At 41.5% G+C, this 18,703-nt stretch overlaps 2 protein-coding genes across 3 annotated transcripts in view; one reads left to right on the top strand and one right to left on the bottom strand.

The window, feature by feature from the left end:
* Nucleotides 1-1,463: 1,463 nt before the first annotated feature.
* Nucleotides 1,464-16,922, top strand: LGALS8 (galectin 8). 2 transcript variants are annotated; one of them, XM_064648744.1, is made up of 10 exons: nt 1,464-1,579; nt 3,644-3,817; nt 7,555-7,643; nt 8,375-8,585; nt 9,239-9,355; nt 11,094-11,150; nt 11,229-11,255; nt 12,641-12,729; nt 15,076-15,241; nt 15,648-16,922. In XM_064648744.1, the coding sequence occupies exons 2-10, from the start codon at nt 3,740-3,742 to the stop codon at nt 15,795-15,797; spliced, it is 984 nt and encodes a 327-aa protein (XP_064504814.1). In that variant the 5' UTR covers nt 1,464-1,579; nt 3,644-3,739; the 3' UTR covers nt 15,798-16,922. The 2 variants fall into 2 exon arrangements, with proteins under 2 accessions (XP_064504814.1, XP_064504815.1); XM_064648745.1 differs by lacking the exon at nt 11,094-11,150.
* A 1,023-nt stretch (nt 16,923-17,945) lies between these two features.
* Nucleotides 17,946-18,703, bottom strand: part of HEATR1 (HEAT repeat containing 1) — a 36,325-nt gene continuing 35,567 nt past the window's right edge. Inside the window, exons 44-45 of the mRNA XM_064648742.1 lie at nt 18,565-18,673; nt 17,946-18,167 (exon numbers count right to left, since the gene is read on the bottom strand). Of these exons, the coding sequence (XP_064504812.1) occupies nt 18,079-18,167; nt 18,565-18,673 (198 nt within the window). The 3' untranslated portion in view covers nt 17,946-18,078. The remainder of the gene's footprint in view (nt 18,168-18,564; nt 18,674-18,703) is intronic.

Here is an 18,703-nt window from a genome sequence, read left to right as displayed (position 1 = left end):
ATAGGATAAGGTAATTTAATTTTGTGGGCCTTTTGTATTGCAACCTTTATTTTTGTGCTCATCTTTCTTCCATCCAGCATGTGAAGAGGGGGAGCTTTAAGTTGTGCTTCTCTGAGCAGCTTGTTGCTACACATCATGAGCTGTAAAACTATATGGGGCTTCACTGACCTTTCTGCTTACTATACCAAAACAGCCAAAACTGCTCGTAGTGACACCTGTGAGGGAAGAGGAGGATGCAAGCACAGCCTTGGGGCAGTGGGTATAAGATCGAGTGTGGGTGTAAGATTTCCAGGTTTCAGAAACACAAAGGTCCTGGGGCAGCAAATAACCCAGTATGAGCTTTGAAACTGCATTTGGATCTGGTCACAAGAGATGACCACAGTCATCACGGGTCACTGGAGAGGCTGGAGAGTTGGGCAGAGAGAAATGTAATGAGGTTCTATAAGGGCAAGTGTAGGGTCCTGCATCTGGGGAGGAAAAACCTCAAATACCAGTTCAGGTTGGGGGCTGACCTACTAGAGAGCAGCTCTGCTGAGAAGGACCTGGGAGTATTGGTGGTGGACAAGATGACCATGAACCAGCAGTATGCCCTCATGACCAGGAGGGCCAAAGGTACCCTGGGGTGCATCGAGAATAGTGTGGTCAGTAGGTTGAGGGAGGTGATCCTTCCCTTCTACTTGGCCGTAGTGAGGCCCCATCCGGAGTACTGTGTCCAGTTCTGGGCTCCTCAGCACAAGAAAGATGAGGAGCTGCTGAAGAGGGCCCAGTGGAGGGCCACAGAGGTGATTAGGGGCTGGAGCATCTCTCTCATGAGGAGAAACTGCAGGAGCTGGGCCCGTTTAGTCTACGGAAGAGAAGCCTGAGAGGGGATCTCATTAACACATACAAATATCTCAAAGCTGGGTGCCAAGAGAGTGGTGCCAGACTGTTTTTAGTGGTGTCCAGCAACAGGATGGCCATAAACTAAAGGACAAGAAGTTCCACCTCGGTATGAGGAAGAACTTCTTTACACCGAGAGTGGCAGAGCACTGAACAGGCTGCCCAGGGAGGTCGTAGAGTCTCCCTCTCTAGACACATTCAAACCCCACCTGGATGTGTTCCTGTGTAACCTGCTCCAGGGGATCCTGCCTGGGCAGGTGGGTTGGACTGGATGATCTCCAGAGGTCTCTTCCAACCTAACAATTCTGTGATTCTGTGTGAGATGTGTCTTGCCAGGAAACACAATACATAGAGGAAGCAAAGGGTTTGCAGGGGAAGGAGCTGAATTAACTTCACAAGGTGTAAATCCAGCCCCGCAGGGCACGTGGCTCTCGGACCCTCCCAGTCACTTCCAACACACCCTCAGTGCCAGGCAGGCACTGCACTTCCAGGAAAAGTCCGTCTGCCCTCGGCCGGGACCGGGCGGCAGGCGGGCCCGTTCCACAGGAGGCGGGCCCGTTCCCGAGGGGCGGCCCCGCGCTGACGTGGCGGCGGCCGGAAGCGGCGGCGCGGGGGCGGAGCGGGGGCGGTGATGGCGGCGCGGGGCGGTGTCACCCCGCGGGTGTGCGGGCGCTGGTAGTCGCGGAGGGGCGTCGTGCGGGTAAGAGAGGGAACGGAGAGAGCAGTAACGTCCCCCCTTTCCCCGCGTGTGTGGGTCGGGGAGAGGGGCTGCTCTCGGCGGGCTCTGGGGGGGGCCGGGGCTGCCTCGGGTCGCCGAGAGGTTGAAGTGGCCGAGGTCGCCTGGTGAAACTGGTCCTGTGTCCTTCCAGTGTGCTGGAATGTTGGGTTTGTAGCTGGGGGCGGGGACACCGACGGTGTTTTGTACTTCGATTGCCTGCAAGTATCCATAAAGTATCTCGGTTATTCTCTTTGCAGAAGCCTTGTTGGCACTGGTGTAAAATCCAGTTTTGATTATAAGGTCTGGCTGGAGTTACCTCCATGAAGGACATTTTCTGCGTGTCACAGTGGGACAGCATAATAGCTGGTTATTGGCCTCTATGGTTTCCTGTTTTTCTGTTGAAGAGGTTTTGCAGTGTGTGCGAAAAGGAAAGCATATGTATCTCTTCCAGTTTTGAAAGTCCGTTCAGGAACCTCAACTTGCAGCGTTGCAGATATGGTGTTACATGTACTGACAGTGGTTCCTCTGACAGGAAGGGTACAGGAGAGCCTTGCAAGTGCATGCCCGTCTCCTGGTTTTGACAAACAGAGCCTTAATTGCAGCTTTCCCTGATTACTGTGACCTTGTCAATAAAATACTAATAAACAAACAAAAAAGCCCCTCATCACTTTGTCATAGTGCTGCCAGGTCTGTTACGACTGATAAGCTAGTTCTGTGCCAGGATCCTCTCCCAGCAAGATGTAGATTGCTGTTGCACACCCAGGGAAGTTCAGATAACAGCTTGTTGGGTTGTAGGTTTAGTTTTTGTGTGATCTGCTATTGGACTTTACAACGGTAAAGGCAAAATTATTGTTTGCTTTGGTCTTGATTTTCTCATTTTAAAAATGAAAACAATGAAATTTACCTGCACAGGCAAAAGTGAATTGATGGTAGTATCCCATGGGAAGATCAAAAGGCAGAATGTTATGCAGTGTTGGCACCTTATGTTCTCTGAATTGTATTCTATACGCTGGTCTTAAGTAGGTGAATTAAAACCCTTCTGGCCCAAATCTCTAACAAGGTAAGTCAGATACTGCAAAATGGAGACACTGTTGTTTAACCATTGCAGAGATTAACCCCTGTGTCCTGTGGAACAGGTCACAGACCTTGGGGTTTTTTGTTTGGTTGTGTTTTTTTTAATTTTTCTTTCTAATGTTGCTTTTCAAACAGTAAGGATGCTAGAGCCCTCACCTTTGACTTTTTCCCTGTCTGCCTGTCATCACCACATAGTTTGCATGCTACCTTAAGTTGTTTCTCCAGAATATGCAAGTAATAATTACTGAAGAGTCTCAGTTGGACCCTGAATTTTGGTCACTTTGTTAGAAGATTTGCTAAAGAAGTTGCAGTGTGGCTGAATATACTCACAAGCTGTTGTTTTATTTCTTATTAATGTTGTGCATTTAATTCAAGTTTTACAAACCCCTGTAATTAACTGGGCAGTTCAGGGATTGTGTGTGTTGGAAGAAGAAATATAAAACACCCTTTGCTTCCCTGCTGTGTCTTTGCCTAGAATCTCTTAACTTTATATAAGATAAAGATGGAAAAGACAAGGTCACCCCTTAAGACTTGTCTGCTCTGGGAAATCAGGGGTTAGTACAGAAAGAGTAAAAGAAACATATATGTTTGTCTTGGAGAAACTGCTTTTGTCCTGTGTAACTTTTCCCCGTCTGCAGGCAGAGGTCAGCTGCAAATGGAGAGCTATTGGGGCCCTGTTGAGGAGCACTGAGTTGTCAGTAGATAAGGATGATTTTTACATGTGATTCTGTCTCCATATACTGAATCTTAGGAAGCTGCCGATGACAGTGTGTACTGGTGTGCACTGTCCCTCATTAGAGTGGCACCTTCTTTCTTTAAGCAAGCCTCTTACTTTTGTATTTCAAAACTCCAGCAAATTTACTGGATAGATGTTTGCATCATTTCTTGTGCTATTTAAAGTTATAGAGGATTTCACTTCATGTTTTGTCACTTTGTTTCTTTCTAATTAAAAGTTTTGGGTTATTTTCTAAGGGATCTCTCCTTTGATGCTGCCTGACCAGTAAGTCCTTGAAATACGCTCCAGCAGTGGTCACACAAAACTGACAAACTTAAACTAGAGGAGGGAAGATGACTTCCTTGGATGTAGCACAGAAGACAATGAGAAACCTGACCTTGGATACACCAGAGAAGACAATCAGTAACCCGGTAACTCCTCTGTCCTGTCAACAGTGTCTCCCTTGGGAAATGAGACTTTGCTGTTTTGTGTTGTGCTGTTTTGCGTAGTGAGGAGTGTTACTGAGAACTCTGCACCGCTCGGGTATTTTAGGGAGAATGTCACAGGTGACACTAGCTGGTGGTGTTTACAAATTGTGCTGTAAACAAATGGACACTTAATGCACCGGACTTCCAAAACAGGACAGACATTCAGCCTTGGAAGGTAGTCCTTTTTCATGCACAGCTTATGTAGGTGTCTGACAGTTTTTGCAGAGTGTGCTGGAGAGTGAGAATATGATAAGCCATGTTTTCACTCCTAATTCTCTGTAAATATAGGTATTTACAGATGCCTGGCATCTGTCATGAAATATTTATTTTGTGTAATGAAATGTTTATTTTGTGGTGCCTGTAACTTCAGTCTAAACAATTAAACTTGGAATAATTTTTCATAGTTCGCATCTTAATTTACAAAATTCCTGTTTTGTAGGGAAGATTAAGCTAACACAATTCAGCAATTGCAGAGAGTAGATTTGACTGAATGTTGTTTGCCTAGCTTAGAGTCTGGAGACTGTCTCTGAAAAACTCTAGCAATCTTATGATCTGTGACAGCAGCCTGACACTGGCTCATCCTAAGGGCTGAGCTGAAGTTGTGTTTTTTTGTTGTGCCTTAAAAAAGGTAGTTTCTTTGAATCCGCAGGAAATAGTATTTTTGACATTCTGTGCTAGAACAGTTTAAAATATTAAAGTCTATAGAGTGTCTACGTGGAGTGTACAGTAACATAGATCTGCACAGGACTTCCTTATCTATTACAGCTTTGCACTGTCACACTCTTGTGCCCTCAATGATTGCTCATTCCCTCTACATGCTCACTGTATTTAGGAAATGGATAGAGTTAGGGATGATGGGGGAATGGGTTCAACCTCCCTCACAAGAACCCAGCTGGAAGAGAAACAAAAGCTCTAGGATTAACTAGAAGATGGAAGGACTGAACTGCAAAGGGAAAGGGAGCATGAAAGTTGGTAAATGGAGGTTTTGGTGGGAGAGGAGGTGTGAAGAGGAGGATTAGGAGATGTTTAGGACAAATGAGCAATCTAAGAGAGAAAGACTTCAAAAAATTCGGTGATTGCAAGGGGACTGATGAGTATGATGGGTGAGAAGACTAAGGTGAGAAAAAGAATGAGTATTTGGGATTGAAATATGGAGGCAGAGCTGATGACCTCAGGACAGCCTCCAGACAAAGCCATGAACAACCTGCTCTATCTGACCTTGCTTTGATGAAGGCACTGGGCTGGAGACACCAGAGGTGTCTTCCAATCTCAGCCCTTCTGTAGTAGGGCAGACCATGAAAATGCCTTTATTTCAGTGAATCGTTCCATTAGCAGCAAAACTTAAGAGCTTTATTGCAGGTTTGAGTCTGAGATGTATTTCTTCATCACTGTACTATTCTCAGGCATCTAGAAAATTCTGCTTTCCTCTTTATCCCCTTTACCCCACCCATCTGGTAAGAATTGTTCACATGTCCTATCTGATAGGGCAGCTGTCCAGTACCCAGCAACCTGGATGAAAGCTGTGTTATCACAGTCCTTTCCTCTGTTTTATGAAAACTGGCAGATTTTAGAAAGAACCTCATCTTCAAGACCTCTCAAACTCAGTTGACATGAGCAGTTGGCTTTCGAGGTAATTTTTGGAGGTCTGAGAGATGAGATAATGGTGGGTCATGTCATGTCGTAAGCATTATTCTTAATAAACAAGGAAAAATTAGTAGAAGAGTGTCTTGGGACATAAGGAAATTACAAAGTCTCATTAAAATTGCACTGTTGCACCCAGAAAATGCTATATTATGGTCTTGCAGATTCCATGTCTGAGCTTCTGAATAGTTGATGGGCCATCTTATTTTCTCCTAATTAAATGCATCCTTTTAAATAAAGATGTGTTTTTGCCACAATTCCTCTTTCAGGAGTAAATGACTTTGCTTCACTAGAGCAGTTAAGTCCCAGTATCCCTGGCCTTTGTCTGTGTGCTTCTCTGGTTTGTCTTTGTAGACTGAACCAGTAACTTACTACTCTGCTGCATTACTCTGAGCTACTACCCCTCAGAAGCAGTGTGCTAAAGCTAAAACAGTCAAGATAAGTTTTTTCTTTTTTTATTATTATTGTTCTTATTTTTTGAATAAACATGAGCTTCTTGTGTGCAGCTTGTGTATTAAGGAACCAAGCCAATGCCAGTAAGCAAAGGGATTTCAGCCTATTTATTCTTTCAATTTAACACTTAATTTCACATTTTGGTCCTCCTCTACTGCACCTGCTTAAGCCTATAAAAATGATGAGACTTAACCTGATCATTTGTGAGTTTATGCTTGAGAAGCAAGTTTTGGTTTGGTTTGGTTTGGTTTTTTCCCTGATGTAGAAGATGACTCCAAAGTAGGTGTTATGCAATGTGTGGGAATGAGGAGGGAAGTGGAGAATGGGCAGAAAAGGATGTGTATCTAGTGGTAGAAATAATCAGCAGTGGATTTAGACAACTTTTTACTGTCATTCCCCCTTTCTTCCTCACAGATTAACAAGAATATGTGTCAGCAAACACATATCCTTTTCATATCTTCCTCTTCCACATGATTTTATATATATATATATATATAAAATCTCAACTTGTCCTTTTATGGTCCATTATTCCATGCATTCATTATTTTTGTTGTTAAATTAGTGGAACTCGTTTGCAATTATGTTTCATTCCAAAGATATCCTAAAATCTTACACACTATTCCATAGAGCATGGATTTTGTGGGAAAAAAAACCCCAAAAGCAACCTTGGCAAAATTTTTTGTCTGTTTAACTGAAGCAAATGCAACATTTGCTACCATTTACTTCCTTTTTCAATCTAAAGCACATGTGGTGAATGCAGAGTTACAGCTTTGCTTTCAGATCAGTCTGCCAGGAACTTCCACAGTTTAATATCAAGGAACATCCCTTCCCTTCCTGAAATGCTGGGTGCACCAGCTGATGATCACAGTGGGGCTTCTGTCAACATATCTGAACCTTGCCAGTGAGCTGTGCTGGGATGACTGGGGCTTTCATCTTAACTGATGTGTCCCTTCATATGGCTTAACAGTGTACTGTAGATACTGTACAGTCCAAGACTCCTGAGCAGGGCTATTTCAGTGCACTTTGCAGTTCTTAGCTCATTAGGGTGAGGTATTTGTTGTGTTTGTTTGTATAGTTTTTACTAAGAAGACACTCTGTGGCATACTGTCTTCTTTTCCATTCACTGTTTTCTGAAATGGAGCAAGAACAAGCAAAAAGGCACCTGCTCTAGTGTCTGGGGTCAGAAGTGTTGTGGAAGTTTCCTCCTCGTACCAGCAAAAAGCTGATCATAGTCAGCCCTTGGGAATGACCTAATTTTAAATGAATCCTCTTTATCCGCTACAAAAAGTGAGGCAAAAAATATTACCACTCTTCATTTAAGAGCTAGGAATGGAGGATGGAAATTTTAGTTTTAATTTTACCTGGGAAGCTTGCATTTCATAGGAGAAAATATGCCAGGTTTTTCCTTCCTGTATTGGTTTCTTTTAAATTAAAAGCTAGTTATGTTTCTTTTAACGTGCTAGAGCACCACATAATTAAGTATTAGAATATTAATTTTTAAACTCTTGTGGATTCTTTTGCCTCCATCACAAAATGTTATTGGAATATTTTCTCTTTTTCATATTTTTTTTCCTTCCCTCTTCTAGGTCATTCCATATGTTGGGACAATACTTGGTGGCCTTGCTCCTGGAGAGCTGATCGTGATACATGGGGCTGTTCCTGATGATGCAGACAGGTAGTGGCTGTGGTGTCACATTTTGCAGTGTCACCATGGGAACAAGAATGGAATGGAAAAAATGTTTCCAGGGGTCTTACTTATGATGGCACACAAAGGCTCGATCTAAATCCTTGTGATAGCATTGGATTAAATGCAAACTTCAGTGGATAATGAAAGCTTTGGGATGAGAAGTGGAGTACTGATTTTTTGCTGATCTGCTGATCCTCTCTCTCTTCTCTCTTTTTGCCTTGCCTGCTTTGGCAGGTTTTTTTCCCAGTCATAGCAGATGTCTGCTTCTATAAAGGGATTTTCTGAGACTAACCAAATTGATAACTGAATGTGTTGTGTGTAGGGATTACCTTAAACTGGGATAAGGAGGTGTGGTGTAGTGCATGGACCCAGTATGAGTGTTATGTTCCCTGACTTTACCCAAAGTTCATTTGATATATTGTGCTGAAGATGATGGGAGGGAAGGTGGTGAACACTATAAGTGAGGGGTTTACATGCTATGAATGATAAGCATTAGATAGATATTTAAATACTTCAATTCCTTGCAATAAATCTTGGGAGAACCTTTCACAAATATGTAGGAGTTGGACAGATATATGTTTGGGTCTTTTTCCTTATCCGGCAACGTTCATTTTGTCTGCCTGTTCTGAGGCTCCACAGTAAAACTCAAATGTACCTAACTTTTAGATGATTTCTTGACAGACTGAGCTGAATGTGGTTTGTCTTATTTTTATGATTAGATTCCAGGTGGATTTACAGTGTGGCAGCAGCATAAAGCCTCGGGCTGATGTGGCGTTTCATTTCAACCCCCGCTTCAAAAGGTCTGGCTGCATTGTTTGCAACACACTGGAGAGGGAAAAATGGGGCCGGGAAGAGATCACTTATGAGATGCCCTTTGAGAAAGGGAAGTCATTTGAGATTGTCATCATGATTTTAAAGGATAAATTTCAGGTGAGTCTGGGCCGATTCTTCATCTGCAGCCGGTTGTCAGCCCAATAAAAGAGAGGTATTTTGTATAATTAAAATAAGTGTTGGAAGTCTTGGTGTCTGTATTACTTAGGTATAGTCTAAATACAGAAAAGTTTAGAGTTTTTTTAAAGAGGTGCTAATTAAAACAGACTTTTAATTTTGTATTGCTTCTATCTAAGTTGGATGAGTAGGCAAGTAACTTCCTGCCATGGCTAATGACTACTCCATCCTTCCCTTCTTATGTGCCAAAGGCTAACCTTGGGATAAACCTGTTCTGTGACTAGTGTAGGGACAGTCCTCTTGGAGGGAACATGTGAACTGTATTTATCTTGCTCTGTTAGACTGCAATAGTAGATTCTATTAGATTGGTAATACCACACTGGTAAATGATTAGGTGCTAGAAACAAAGGTGTGAAATGCAAATTTTAGTGTAGGCAAACAAATCTTCTTCATAGTGATGGAAAGACAGACTGAATCGTGGATGAGCTGAACTGGTCGATCTAATGTTTTCTAGGACACTCCCCACTTCTGTACCAAACCAGTGTAAAACAGAGATACATGCATACAATTTGATACATGGCTGGTGTAATGTATGTTTAATACAGTTTTTCTGATTTTGTTTCCTGTCTCTTTAGGTGACTGTAAACAAGAAACACTTGCTGCTCTACAACCACAGAATTAGCCTTGAAAAAATAGATACTCTTGGAATATATGGCAAAGTGCAGATCAAAAGTATAGATTTTGTTTCTAATGTAAGTTATATAGATACCTGATTTGTTTGATTCCTTTTCTTTCTCTTGCTAAACTGCATAGTAGGATTTATGGTAAAAAGGAAGTGAAGAAAAGCAATTACACAATCTAATGTTATTAACAAAATTCTAGTTTCCCCAGATTTCGACATGTGAGTCTTGTGAGGATTTCTGTCCTGCCATTTTAGTCTTGCAGTTAGGGGCAGAAGGGTGACAAAGCTAGTAGGACAGATGGTATAAGAATTGATTGGATACTGAATCTAGGAGTGGATTAGACTTCTCAAGTGTTGCAGAGGCTCCAGAAGGAACTCTTGAGTATTCAGTGCTTCTGAGTGACAAGTTTAGCCATGACTGTCACTTGTCGCTTGGCTTTGAACACCAGGGTCAGCCACAGCTGGAACTCCTTGTGCACATAACCCTGGTTTTCCTGCTAAAACAACCAAATTGTCAAATGAAACCATAAGTAGGAGTGTACACTGATTTGTGGGGGATGAGAAGAGATGTCCTTTCTAAAAGACTTCGTAGCTTGATTTATACTTAGACCAAACTGCAGTGAATTTGAAGTGAAGACAGTGCTGTTCTTCCTCTCAACTGCCAGCTCTGCTAGAGAAAGTACACCAACAGGGAGGAGTTGGACAATGTTTTCCCCTGTGCAGAAGGAGAGATCCTTCTGTTCTGGGAGGATGAGTCTTTTAGAGCAGAAACTGAAGGTGATAAATTCCAGGGAGATATGGAAGGTGAATGCCTTTTACCTTTTCTGTCACTCACTAAGGCACCCTACCTACTCCTGTGTATAATATTCTGTGTCTTTTCTGCTCCATCCTCACTACATTGTGGGCAGAGCTTGGGTCTCTTGCTGCCAAATATCAGGTCTAACTCAGACTAATAATCTAATCAGACTAATAATTGTGTTGGTAAAAGGTGAAGGACCTGAACATAATGAGGTCTATGCTTTAAACATAGGTCTTACCCACTGATAATTTGCAAAGCCTATAAACAGACTTTCATGGGCCCCATCACTTGGCCTTGGGCATGTTGCCAGAAATGTGTTCCTGCAGAGCCGTGTGAATCCTGGTCTTGGAGGACTGACTCTGAGAAAAGCTTGGGGTCGAGCAGGTGCTGTAGGTTGGTGTCCCAAGCACAAAAGTGTACACTTGGTTCAGTCTGTGGTTGCTGTAACCTTTGCAGAAGAAAAGAATGGAGAAAGGGTGATTGTTTCATTTTAGTCTTTGCTTCTAAGACTCTTTCCTGAGGAGGAAGGTGGAGGCTTGTGTTGAAATGAACAAGCTGAAGACAATCTGCTAGGACTGAGCAGGAGCTGTGTCTCTGCATGGCCACGTTGCTCATCTGTCTTTCCCATGGGAAGGGACAGGGATACAGGGGATTGCTTAGAATCCCAAGGACCCCCCTGAATGGACCTGCCATGCTGGCGTTTCTACCCCAGTGAGGAAAACTGTGGGTACCCTCCGATGCCGAGGGCTTAATAGTGCTCTTACTGTTAAATAAAGATTCAAAATGTAATGAGGTGGTCTTCAGAAATCTCAATTTGGTTTCAACTATTGCACTTCAGGACTTTTCTGTGGTTTGTAGAGGTTTGGCTATCTTTTTCATTACCAGAGCCCTAGATTTCCATGTTAACAGTTCACCCTTCAAAGCAGCACAGATCCTTATATGCTTCTAAACCAACTTTATAAAGTTCTGTGATGTTAGCAATGACACCTAAATATCTCTCTTTCTGCAGTCTTTACAAGGCTCTCAGCCATCATCTCTAGGAGTAACAAAGATAAACACAGAAAATGTACGTATGGTTGTAGAAGGTTGAATGCATCTCCCTGTTGTCTGATAAGCTAGATAATGTGGTTTTTTTCTCTTGTAGGGCGTAATGCCGAGTGGTTCACAATTGGTAAGTGTCTTGTGTAGATTTTGGCAAATGTGAAGAGTAAAAAAATCAAAATCAAAATATCTCAGTTATTCGGGAAAAAACATGCACAGAATTGAGAGTCTACTGCAAGATGATCATCAGTGATCAGTGATCAGTTTTGTAGAGAGTAATCCTCTGCTACTAGTAAAAGTGAGGCTATTTGTCAAATCATTTAGAAAACCCAAAAGATAAACACAGTTTCCACAACCATAAAGAGAGAAATAAAAAGTTAGGTACCTGAAGTTTTAAAGGACCAAATCACATTCAAACCTTCTTTTTTTCCAAATAAGCATACTTTGTTTTCTCTACCTTAGGGAATACCTGCAAAGCAAAAGTATTCTGCAGTCACACCATGTTAACGTGTGTGTCCTGGAAACCTGTCTGGTACATCTTCCTCTTGCTGACAGATCCATGCCATCCCTGTGTACACTTCAGGTAGCTGGATGCAGGCATTGCACCTTAGGATTGGAACTTGCACCCAGCTAACATGGAGTGTACACAGAGTGGGTCCTCATGTTTTTGCAAGAAGCTGTACAGGTGGACTGTATCCAGTCTGCAGTGAGGACCATGCTCAAACTGAAAAGAGGTTGAAAGCCAGGAATATATACAAATAGAATTTGTGAAGGTGAAGTTGCAGTGAGTGCCATGATTTTAGACGCTTTGCCACTTAACAGCCTGCCTTCTTCAGTCTTATTTCAAAACCAGATAACATGCAGTATTGTAATTTGCAAGTGGTGGACTCCAGCAAAAAACATAAAGAGGAAATACTGCTCCATTTGCTCCTTTTCCCTGATAAAAATAACTTCTAACACAATGAAAAAATAAGATGAATAAAATATTTGCCCTGTCTATCGTTATGAACTGATGCAGGAGGACAAAATACTCATTGACCCTACTTCTGGTACTTATGCAACTGTGGGAGAACACCACACCTAGCATGAGTCCTACCCTTCAAAGCAAACCTGATGTTTTCAGAGAGGAAAGGTCAGGATGTCTGTATCTATATAATTATGTGTTTTGAAATTAAATTATCGCAGGGAGTTTCATTCTTACATTCTTCTTGTTTTGTTTTTGCCATTTTCCTCTCCTTCCACCATTAGTGGTGGCAGAAGTAGTTGTAAATAATGCTAATTTTGAACCCAAGGTGGTTATCTAAAGAAAAAAGCCAACACTGAGGTTATGCTTATTTCAATGTTAAGTTTTCCATTATAGTATTAGCATTCCAAAACATGTTGATGGGAATAACTTTAGCTGTAGGTGCAGATTCGCAATTGCAGGCCAAATTTCTTCCTGCTGTAGTAAAGCTCAGCTTGTATATTGGAAAAAGTAAGTCACAGTCAAAACTTTTACTGGTGGTATTCTTCCAGGGTGTTCCTTACGTTGGGAAACTTGACACTGCACTTCATCCAGGATGCACAATTGCCATTAAAGGAGAAGTGCATAAAAACCCAAAGAGGTATGTGTTATGGATTGTTTTTCTGCTATTTAAAGTACTCTTGAGAATGAGTAAGCTTTTCCATTGCCTCTGTATATCCTTATTGACTTGCAACTTTGCATCTGGAATCATCTGAAACTACAGTGCAGTTTTCTCAGGAACTTGCAGGATACTGCTTTAAAGAGGACTTAAAGAGCAGCTCCATTGTGAAAAGTGAAGGTAAAACCTGAATGACTTACCTACTAAATCTGCATCATTCACATGTTTGTGTATCTGTTTAGGGCTTTCCATTGTGCAAGGCGTGTGAGCAAATGTACTGTACAGTGACAGCTTCTATTCTAAAGAGATTCAAGAGTAGGGAAATTGGCAGAAATAGGTGGAAAATGAGTGAGTTAGATGAGTTGCTGGTGTGTTCAAATGCTGCATGTTACAACATTTCTCTGAATACCTCTCTGACAACCTCCTCAGTATATGCATGAAGGTACTAACTGACAAGAACTGAGTGATGAACTGAGTGATTAGAGGGATGGAACTCCACTCCTGTGAGAAAAGGCTAAGAGAATTGGGATTGTTCAGCCTGGAAAAAAAGAATGCTTGAGGGAGACCTAATTGCACCTTTCTGGTACCTGAAGGGAGCCTACAAGAAAGATGGAGACAGACTATTTACAAGGGCATGTAGTGACAGGACAAGGGAAAAGGGCTTCCAACTGAAAGGGAGTAGGTTTAGATTAGATATTGGGCAGAAATTTGTTACTGTGAGGGTGGCGAGGCACTGGAACAGGTTGCCCAGGGAAGTTGTGAATGTTCCATCCCTGGCAGTGTTCAAGGCCATTTTGGATGGGGCTTGGAGCAACCTGGTCTAGTGGAAGGTGTCCCTCCCCACAGCAGGGTCATTGAAACTAGATGATCTTTAAGATCCCTTCCAGTCCAGGCTATTCTGTGATTATATGAAAGCTGTTAGAGAAGCATGAGCTATAAGTTTGATAGCAAATTAGGAACAACAGGTTGCAAAGAAGACATTTTCCCAACATGAAAAAAAGGTGGGAGAGGAGTGGAACACAGCACAGTCAAAATGTAGCTGAGGAAATGTCTGTGCTTCAGCATGCTTTTTATTTAAAGAGTGGTTTGGCTCTGCAGAAACATGCCTAAAAATGAAGCAATTAGGGCAAATGATGAAAAGCGTACTTTTCACACTGTGTGTGTGCACTGCACTCCTGCTTTCTCAGGGCAAGTTTCTTCCCTGCAGTTGAACAGCATTCAAAGTTCACATTCATACTGGAACCTAAGTCTAGAAATCTCATCAACAAAGTTTGGATGGACTTCAGATTGAACAGGATAAATAGGAATTGGAGAGTAGCATTTGTATTCCTTCTTTTGGCTTGAAAAGTTTATTAGCACATTTCAAGTGCTGAATGTGCTGCTTATAAGCATGAAGAGGCTTTTGGCTGTTAGTTAAAGCATTGCAGGTTGTCTGCTCTTTGGGTTTGAGCTTTTAAATGTCTATTTACATGGAGTTTATTAGTTATTTCATGACTTCCACTAATTTCACACAGTTCTTGATGTTCCTTTTTCGTGGTGAAAAAGAGAACTTCACAGCTTGGAAGTACTGCATTATTTCCTATCTGGACTGAGCAATTCTCAAAAGAGGGTAATAATCTGACAGCTGGAGCAAATTTGGGGGGAGAGGGTAATATTTGTTCTTCAAATGCAGTAAAGTCTTTGTCACAGATTGAAGCATTTGTTTGAATTTGGATGACTCTTCCCTCTGATCACTGTTCTCCAGAGCTCTGCTTTAGGAACCCTGTTTTGTGGACATGTCTGTGACTGTGGAGTGTTCATTTAGCCTGGGCAGAGCTGTGCTGCCTACAGAATAATGTTTTGTATGCATGGTGTCCCACTAGTCTTGAGTGTATGGAGAGAACCCTCAAAACTTTTCCTCAGAGTCTAACCAGCTTGTTGGCAGAAGGAATAGTGTCTTTAGGTAAAACAAAGCCTCTCCCTCTCCACTGTCTGAGTGAAAGAGAAAGAGAAGGGGGAGCAGGCAGCACGGTGTGTTCCTGTGAGAATGCTGCTTCCTAGTGCAGTAGGGGGGTCAGCTCTTGGCACTCTTGGCTCAATACCTTCCTGCTGAGACATGAGCAGAGAGCTGTGAGTGTGAAGCTGATCTGGACAGATCATGTCCTACATTTGCTACCTCCAGCAAAGGTTTCTGTGCAAGGGAGAGAAATGCATGTTAGCTGCCTGCTTGGTTCTTCAGGTGAATCATGGCACTGGCTCCCAAACAGTCCTGAGTATTGGCTAAGGACTTGGTAAATGGCAGGGACTACTGCAACATGTTTATAAACCCTTTTAAAAAATATCTTCCAGCTTTGCTATAAACTTGAGACCAAGTGACTCAAAGGACATTGCGTTACATCTGAATCCTCGAGTGAAAAATAAAATTTTTGTAAGAAACTCCTACCTTCATGACAGCTGGGGAGAAGAGGAAAAGGAAGTTGCTAACTTCCCTTTCAGTCCAGGGATGTACTTTGAGGTAAGATTAACTGAAACAAAGCATCAAACAAGAAATTCTGCCAAAAGGATTAACATACAGATTTAAATAAAACTGCTATTCCTGCATTTCAGTGTCTTGAGAAGATTTAGGATAAGCAGAGCTTTGACTTGGTTTTAAATAGAAGCAAGAATTTGGCCTGTGCTTAGAATGAATTTTAATCGAATTGAGTTGGACTTGGTAATCCTTATGGGTCCCTTGCAATTTAAGTTATTCTGTGATTCTGTGAATTTTATTGATGTTCCACTTTTATTTTTAAAAGTTGCTTATGCATGAAACATTCTGTGTAACAGAAGCAGGTCTTGCCCAAGTCTGGGCAAGGTCATCAAGTTATTTTTCATGTCTTACCTCAGCTTAAAACTTTACTGTTTTTCTTCTTGCTTTTCAGCTGATTATTTTCTGTGATGCCTACCAGTTCAAAGTTGCTATTAATGGTGTTCACACTCTGGAGTACAAGCATCGTTTTAAACAACTTGAAAAGATCAACGTAGTGGAAGTCACAGGAGATGTTCACTTGTTAGATGTGAGAAGCTGGTAGTTCTTTTCAGTCAGTACTATAAGAATTAAGCCTCCTCTAATGACAGTGCCTCCTTGTCAAGTACAAACAGATGCTGACTCATGCTGAGCCTGCCTTTAATCTGTCTAGGCTTCTGCATCTGCCTGAGTTAGGCAAGTACCAGAATTGCTAACTGCAAGATTAAATCCTCCTCCAGTTTACAGTTTCCTGGCAAGCTAAGTGTTTGCTCAGATAAATCTCCTGTATTACTGAACCTAGCAATATCAAAATGCTGCAGCCTACTGTGTCTAACGATTGCACTTGTTATGTTTAAGTTAAACTACTATTCATCATTTCTTGATAGCATACATTCCTATTGTGATGTACAAATGAGACTGGAATAGGATCCAAAGATAGAGTTATCCACCTCAAAAGGGATGTTCATAATTTATTTAAAATAGAACTATGAAATATACTTTCCTACTTCTTAGTTTATATTAGCAATTATAACCTTTTTACTGAGGCTAGATTAAGCAAACAGTTGACCCATTAGTTCTAGCAAAAGGCAAGGAGGAGTTTGATCTTAATTCTTAGCCTGCTGCTGCAGCAGTACCTTCTCTGACCCTCATGGTTATATCACTTCCTGCTTCTAAGGGGCCTAACATTTCTACCTTTCAGTTTTCCAGAGTGAAACAAAGGAAAATGATTTAGCTGGTTCTAATTTCATGAACTTTTGAAAGCTTATTTGATCTGAAGTGGCTCCTAGATGAGTTAAGATTGCTTAGAGCCTGAAGATGATGTTCGTGGGTTTCGTTTTTGAAAAATGTGTGAACCCAGGTACTCCAGGTAGGGTTTCGGCTGAGAGGGCACTTGAGTGACTACTCAAGTAGTCACTAGAGAATGAATCCTTTTTCAGTCTTGTATTAAAATACTATCCATGTGAAACAATGTTCCTGTTCAGTTTTCTGTACAAATGTCAGTCTTAATTTTTAAATTATTTTAAAAAATAAGTTGCTATTGACTGTCAATACATGCCTGAAGGACGTCCCTATTTATCTTAAGAGCTGCCAGAAGTGAAGCAATTTCAAGAATAAGATGTACACTAAAAGACTGTTAATTATCAGATTTAATGTATAAAAGCATAAATAAAAACATCTGTGAACTCTGCTTTTCTCCAAGTGTGGCTAAGTAGCTATGATCCCTTTTTGGTTATATCTTGTCTTGTTTTGCTTACTGTACTACCAGTATCTGCAAGTTGGCAGTGACCCTGACTGGAAAACCATTTCCACTTAGTGGAATTAGTGATCCACAGACCAGTTAACCTGAGCAGGCGTAGGGCTGGGCCTTGGCTGTGCTGGTGTGGCCTTCAGGACAGTGGTGTGCTGTATGTTCCCCTGGCCTGCAGGATAAACTTAGCTGGCTGATTTTAACAGAGGAGCTGGTAGGCAGCTCCTAATGGCAATAACACACCTTGCCTTCCTATAAGAGTTCAGCGGGAAGTTCATGTGTGACCGTCCTTTTTGTTTGACAGCAGACACAATTAACAATTGTTTTAAGAAAATCCTGTAAGAGCTTGAATGGGGTAACCTTTCCATATATGGGAGCTGCACCCTGGAGAGAGACCCGTTCCCAGCACCCAATGGGATGTAAGATCATCTCTTTATAGAGTAGGTTCTAACCAGTTGCATTTTCAACCATACTTTACAGAGTCTGAGTGCCTTTCTTACTACCAGTGTAATGAACCAGTACCTCCTGGTGCAAAACAGGTGGTGAGTTTTTTGGTAAATTCATTATCATAGCAAGCAATTTATTCTTGAACTTTAACTAAGCAGTAGCAGTCTTCAAAGACTGAAAAACAGATTTAGTTTCTGTATGAATCAGTTTCTTGGAAACTTCCTTTTCAGTATCTTCAGTGGGGCTAGTTTTTACTTCCCTGTAAATGACAGAAAGAGCAGATTTTCAGGGTTATAGCACATGGGTCCAGTGAGTACCATGCTTGGAAAATGACAGCTCCTCCCCTGGGACAGTAAATGTATGCCCCCAGCACAGTGGAGTTCAGCGAGTCTCACATTTTCACTCTGTGCCCAGCTATCAGAATTTGCTTAGAACCTGCTCCAGTTTTCCACTTTTAATAAAAGAGCAGTTGAGGAAAAGTCATAAGTCCCCAGTCCATCCAGAAACGACAAAACCTCATTCTTAAAATATTTTATTAAAAAGTTAAAATCTTGGCTCTGATAAAAATTATTATGACAGTTTGCCTGTTACACTTGAATGTGTAAAGCTAATGCAATTCAGACAAAATTTGAAAACAAAGGGCATAAACTCAGAAGTAGCTTTGGAGTGGTTCTCCCAAAATTACTTCCAGTTGTTGAATTGTCTTCTGACATTGCTGTTCAACTTCTTCACATTCATCTAGAAAAAAAAAATAGAGGAGGAATTAAGTAGAACAATGATTACACAGCTACCCTAGGAAGGCTTCATCACTCATCAAAGCTAGAACCATCTTCAAACACCAGGTATGAAATAATTTTTCAGAAATATTTTGTGACTGAATTAAGGAAATTATTTCTACTGTAACACTGATCTAAAACATACGGCTGGGGAGATGTGCACAGGCAACAACACTGAAGAAACTGCTGTAATTTAACTGAACTTTATGAGTGTATTGGATATAATCCATTTAAGTTTGCATCTTGCTGAGTTTAAGCCACTGTATACCAATTAGAAAGATTTACAGCAGTTATAGCAATCAGCCAGTCTGAATCTTTGAAATAGGTCACCCTTCACTAATGCCAGTTTAGAACATTACCTTCCATAAGCTCAGCTAAGAATGGAATAGATTCTGGTAGCAGGACGAGGTAGTTCTCCTTCAGTTTTTGTGCAACTTCTATCAAAGCAAGCAGGGAAGCAAATCGAACCTAAACCAAAACAATAATCTAAGTAAGGAA

Source organism: Pseudopipra pipra, chromosome 3 (assembly GCF_036250125.1).
Source record: "Pseudopipra pipra isolate bDixPip1 chromosome 3, bDixPip1.hap1, whole genome shotgun sequence".
In the NCBI taxonomy this organism is placed as follows: domain Eukaryota; kingdom Metazoa; phylum Chordata; class Aves; order Passeriformes; family Pipridae; genus Pseudopipra; species Pseudopipra pipra.
This window is presented reverse-complemented; position numbering and strand designations above follow the sequence as displayed.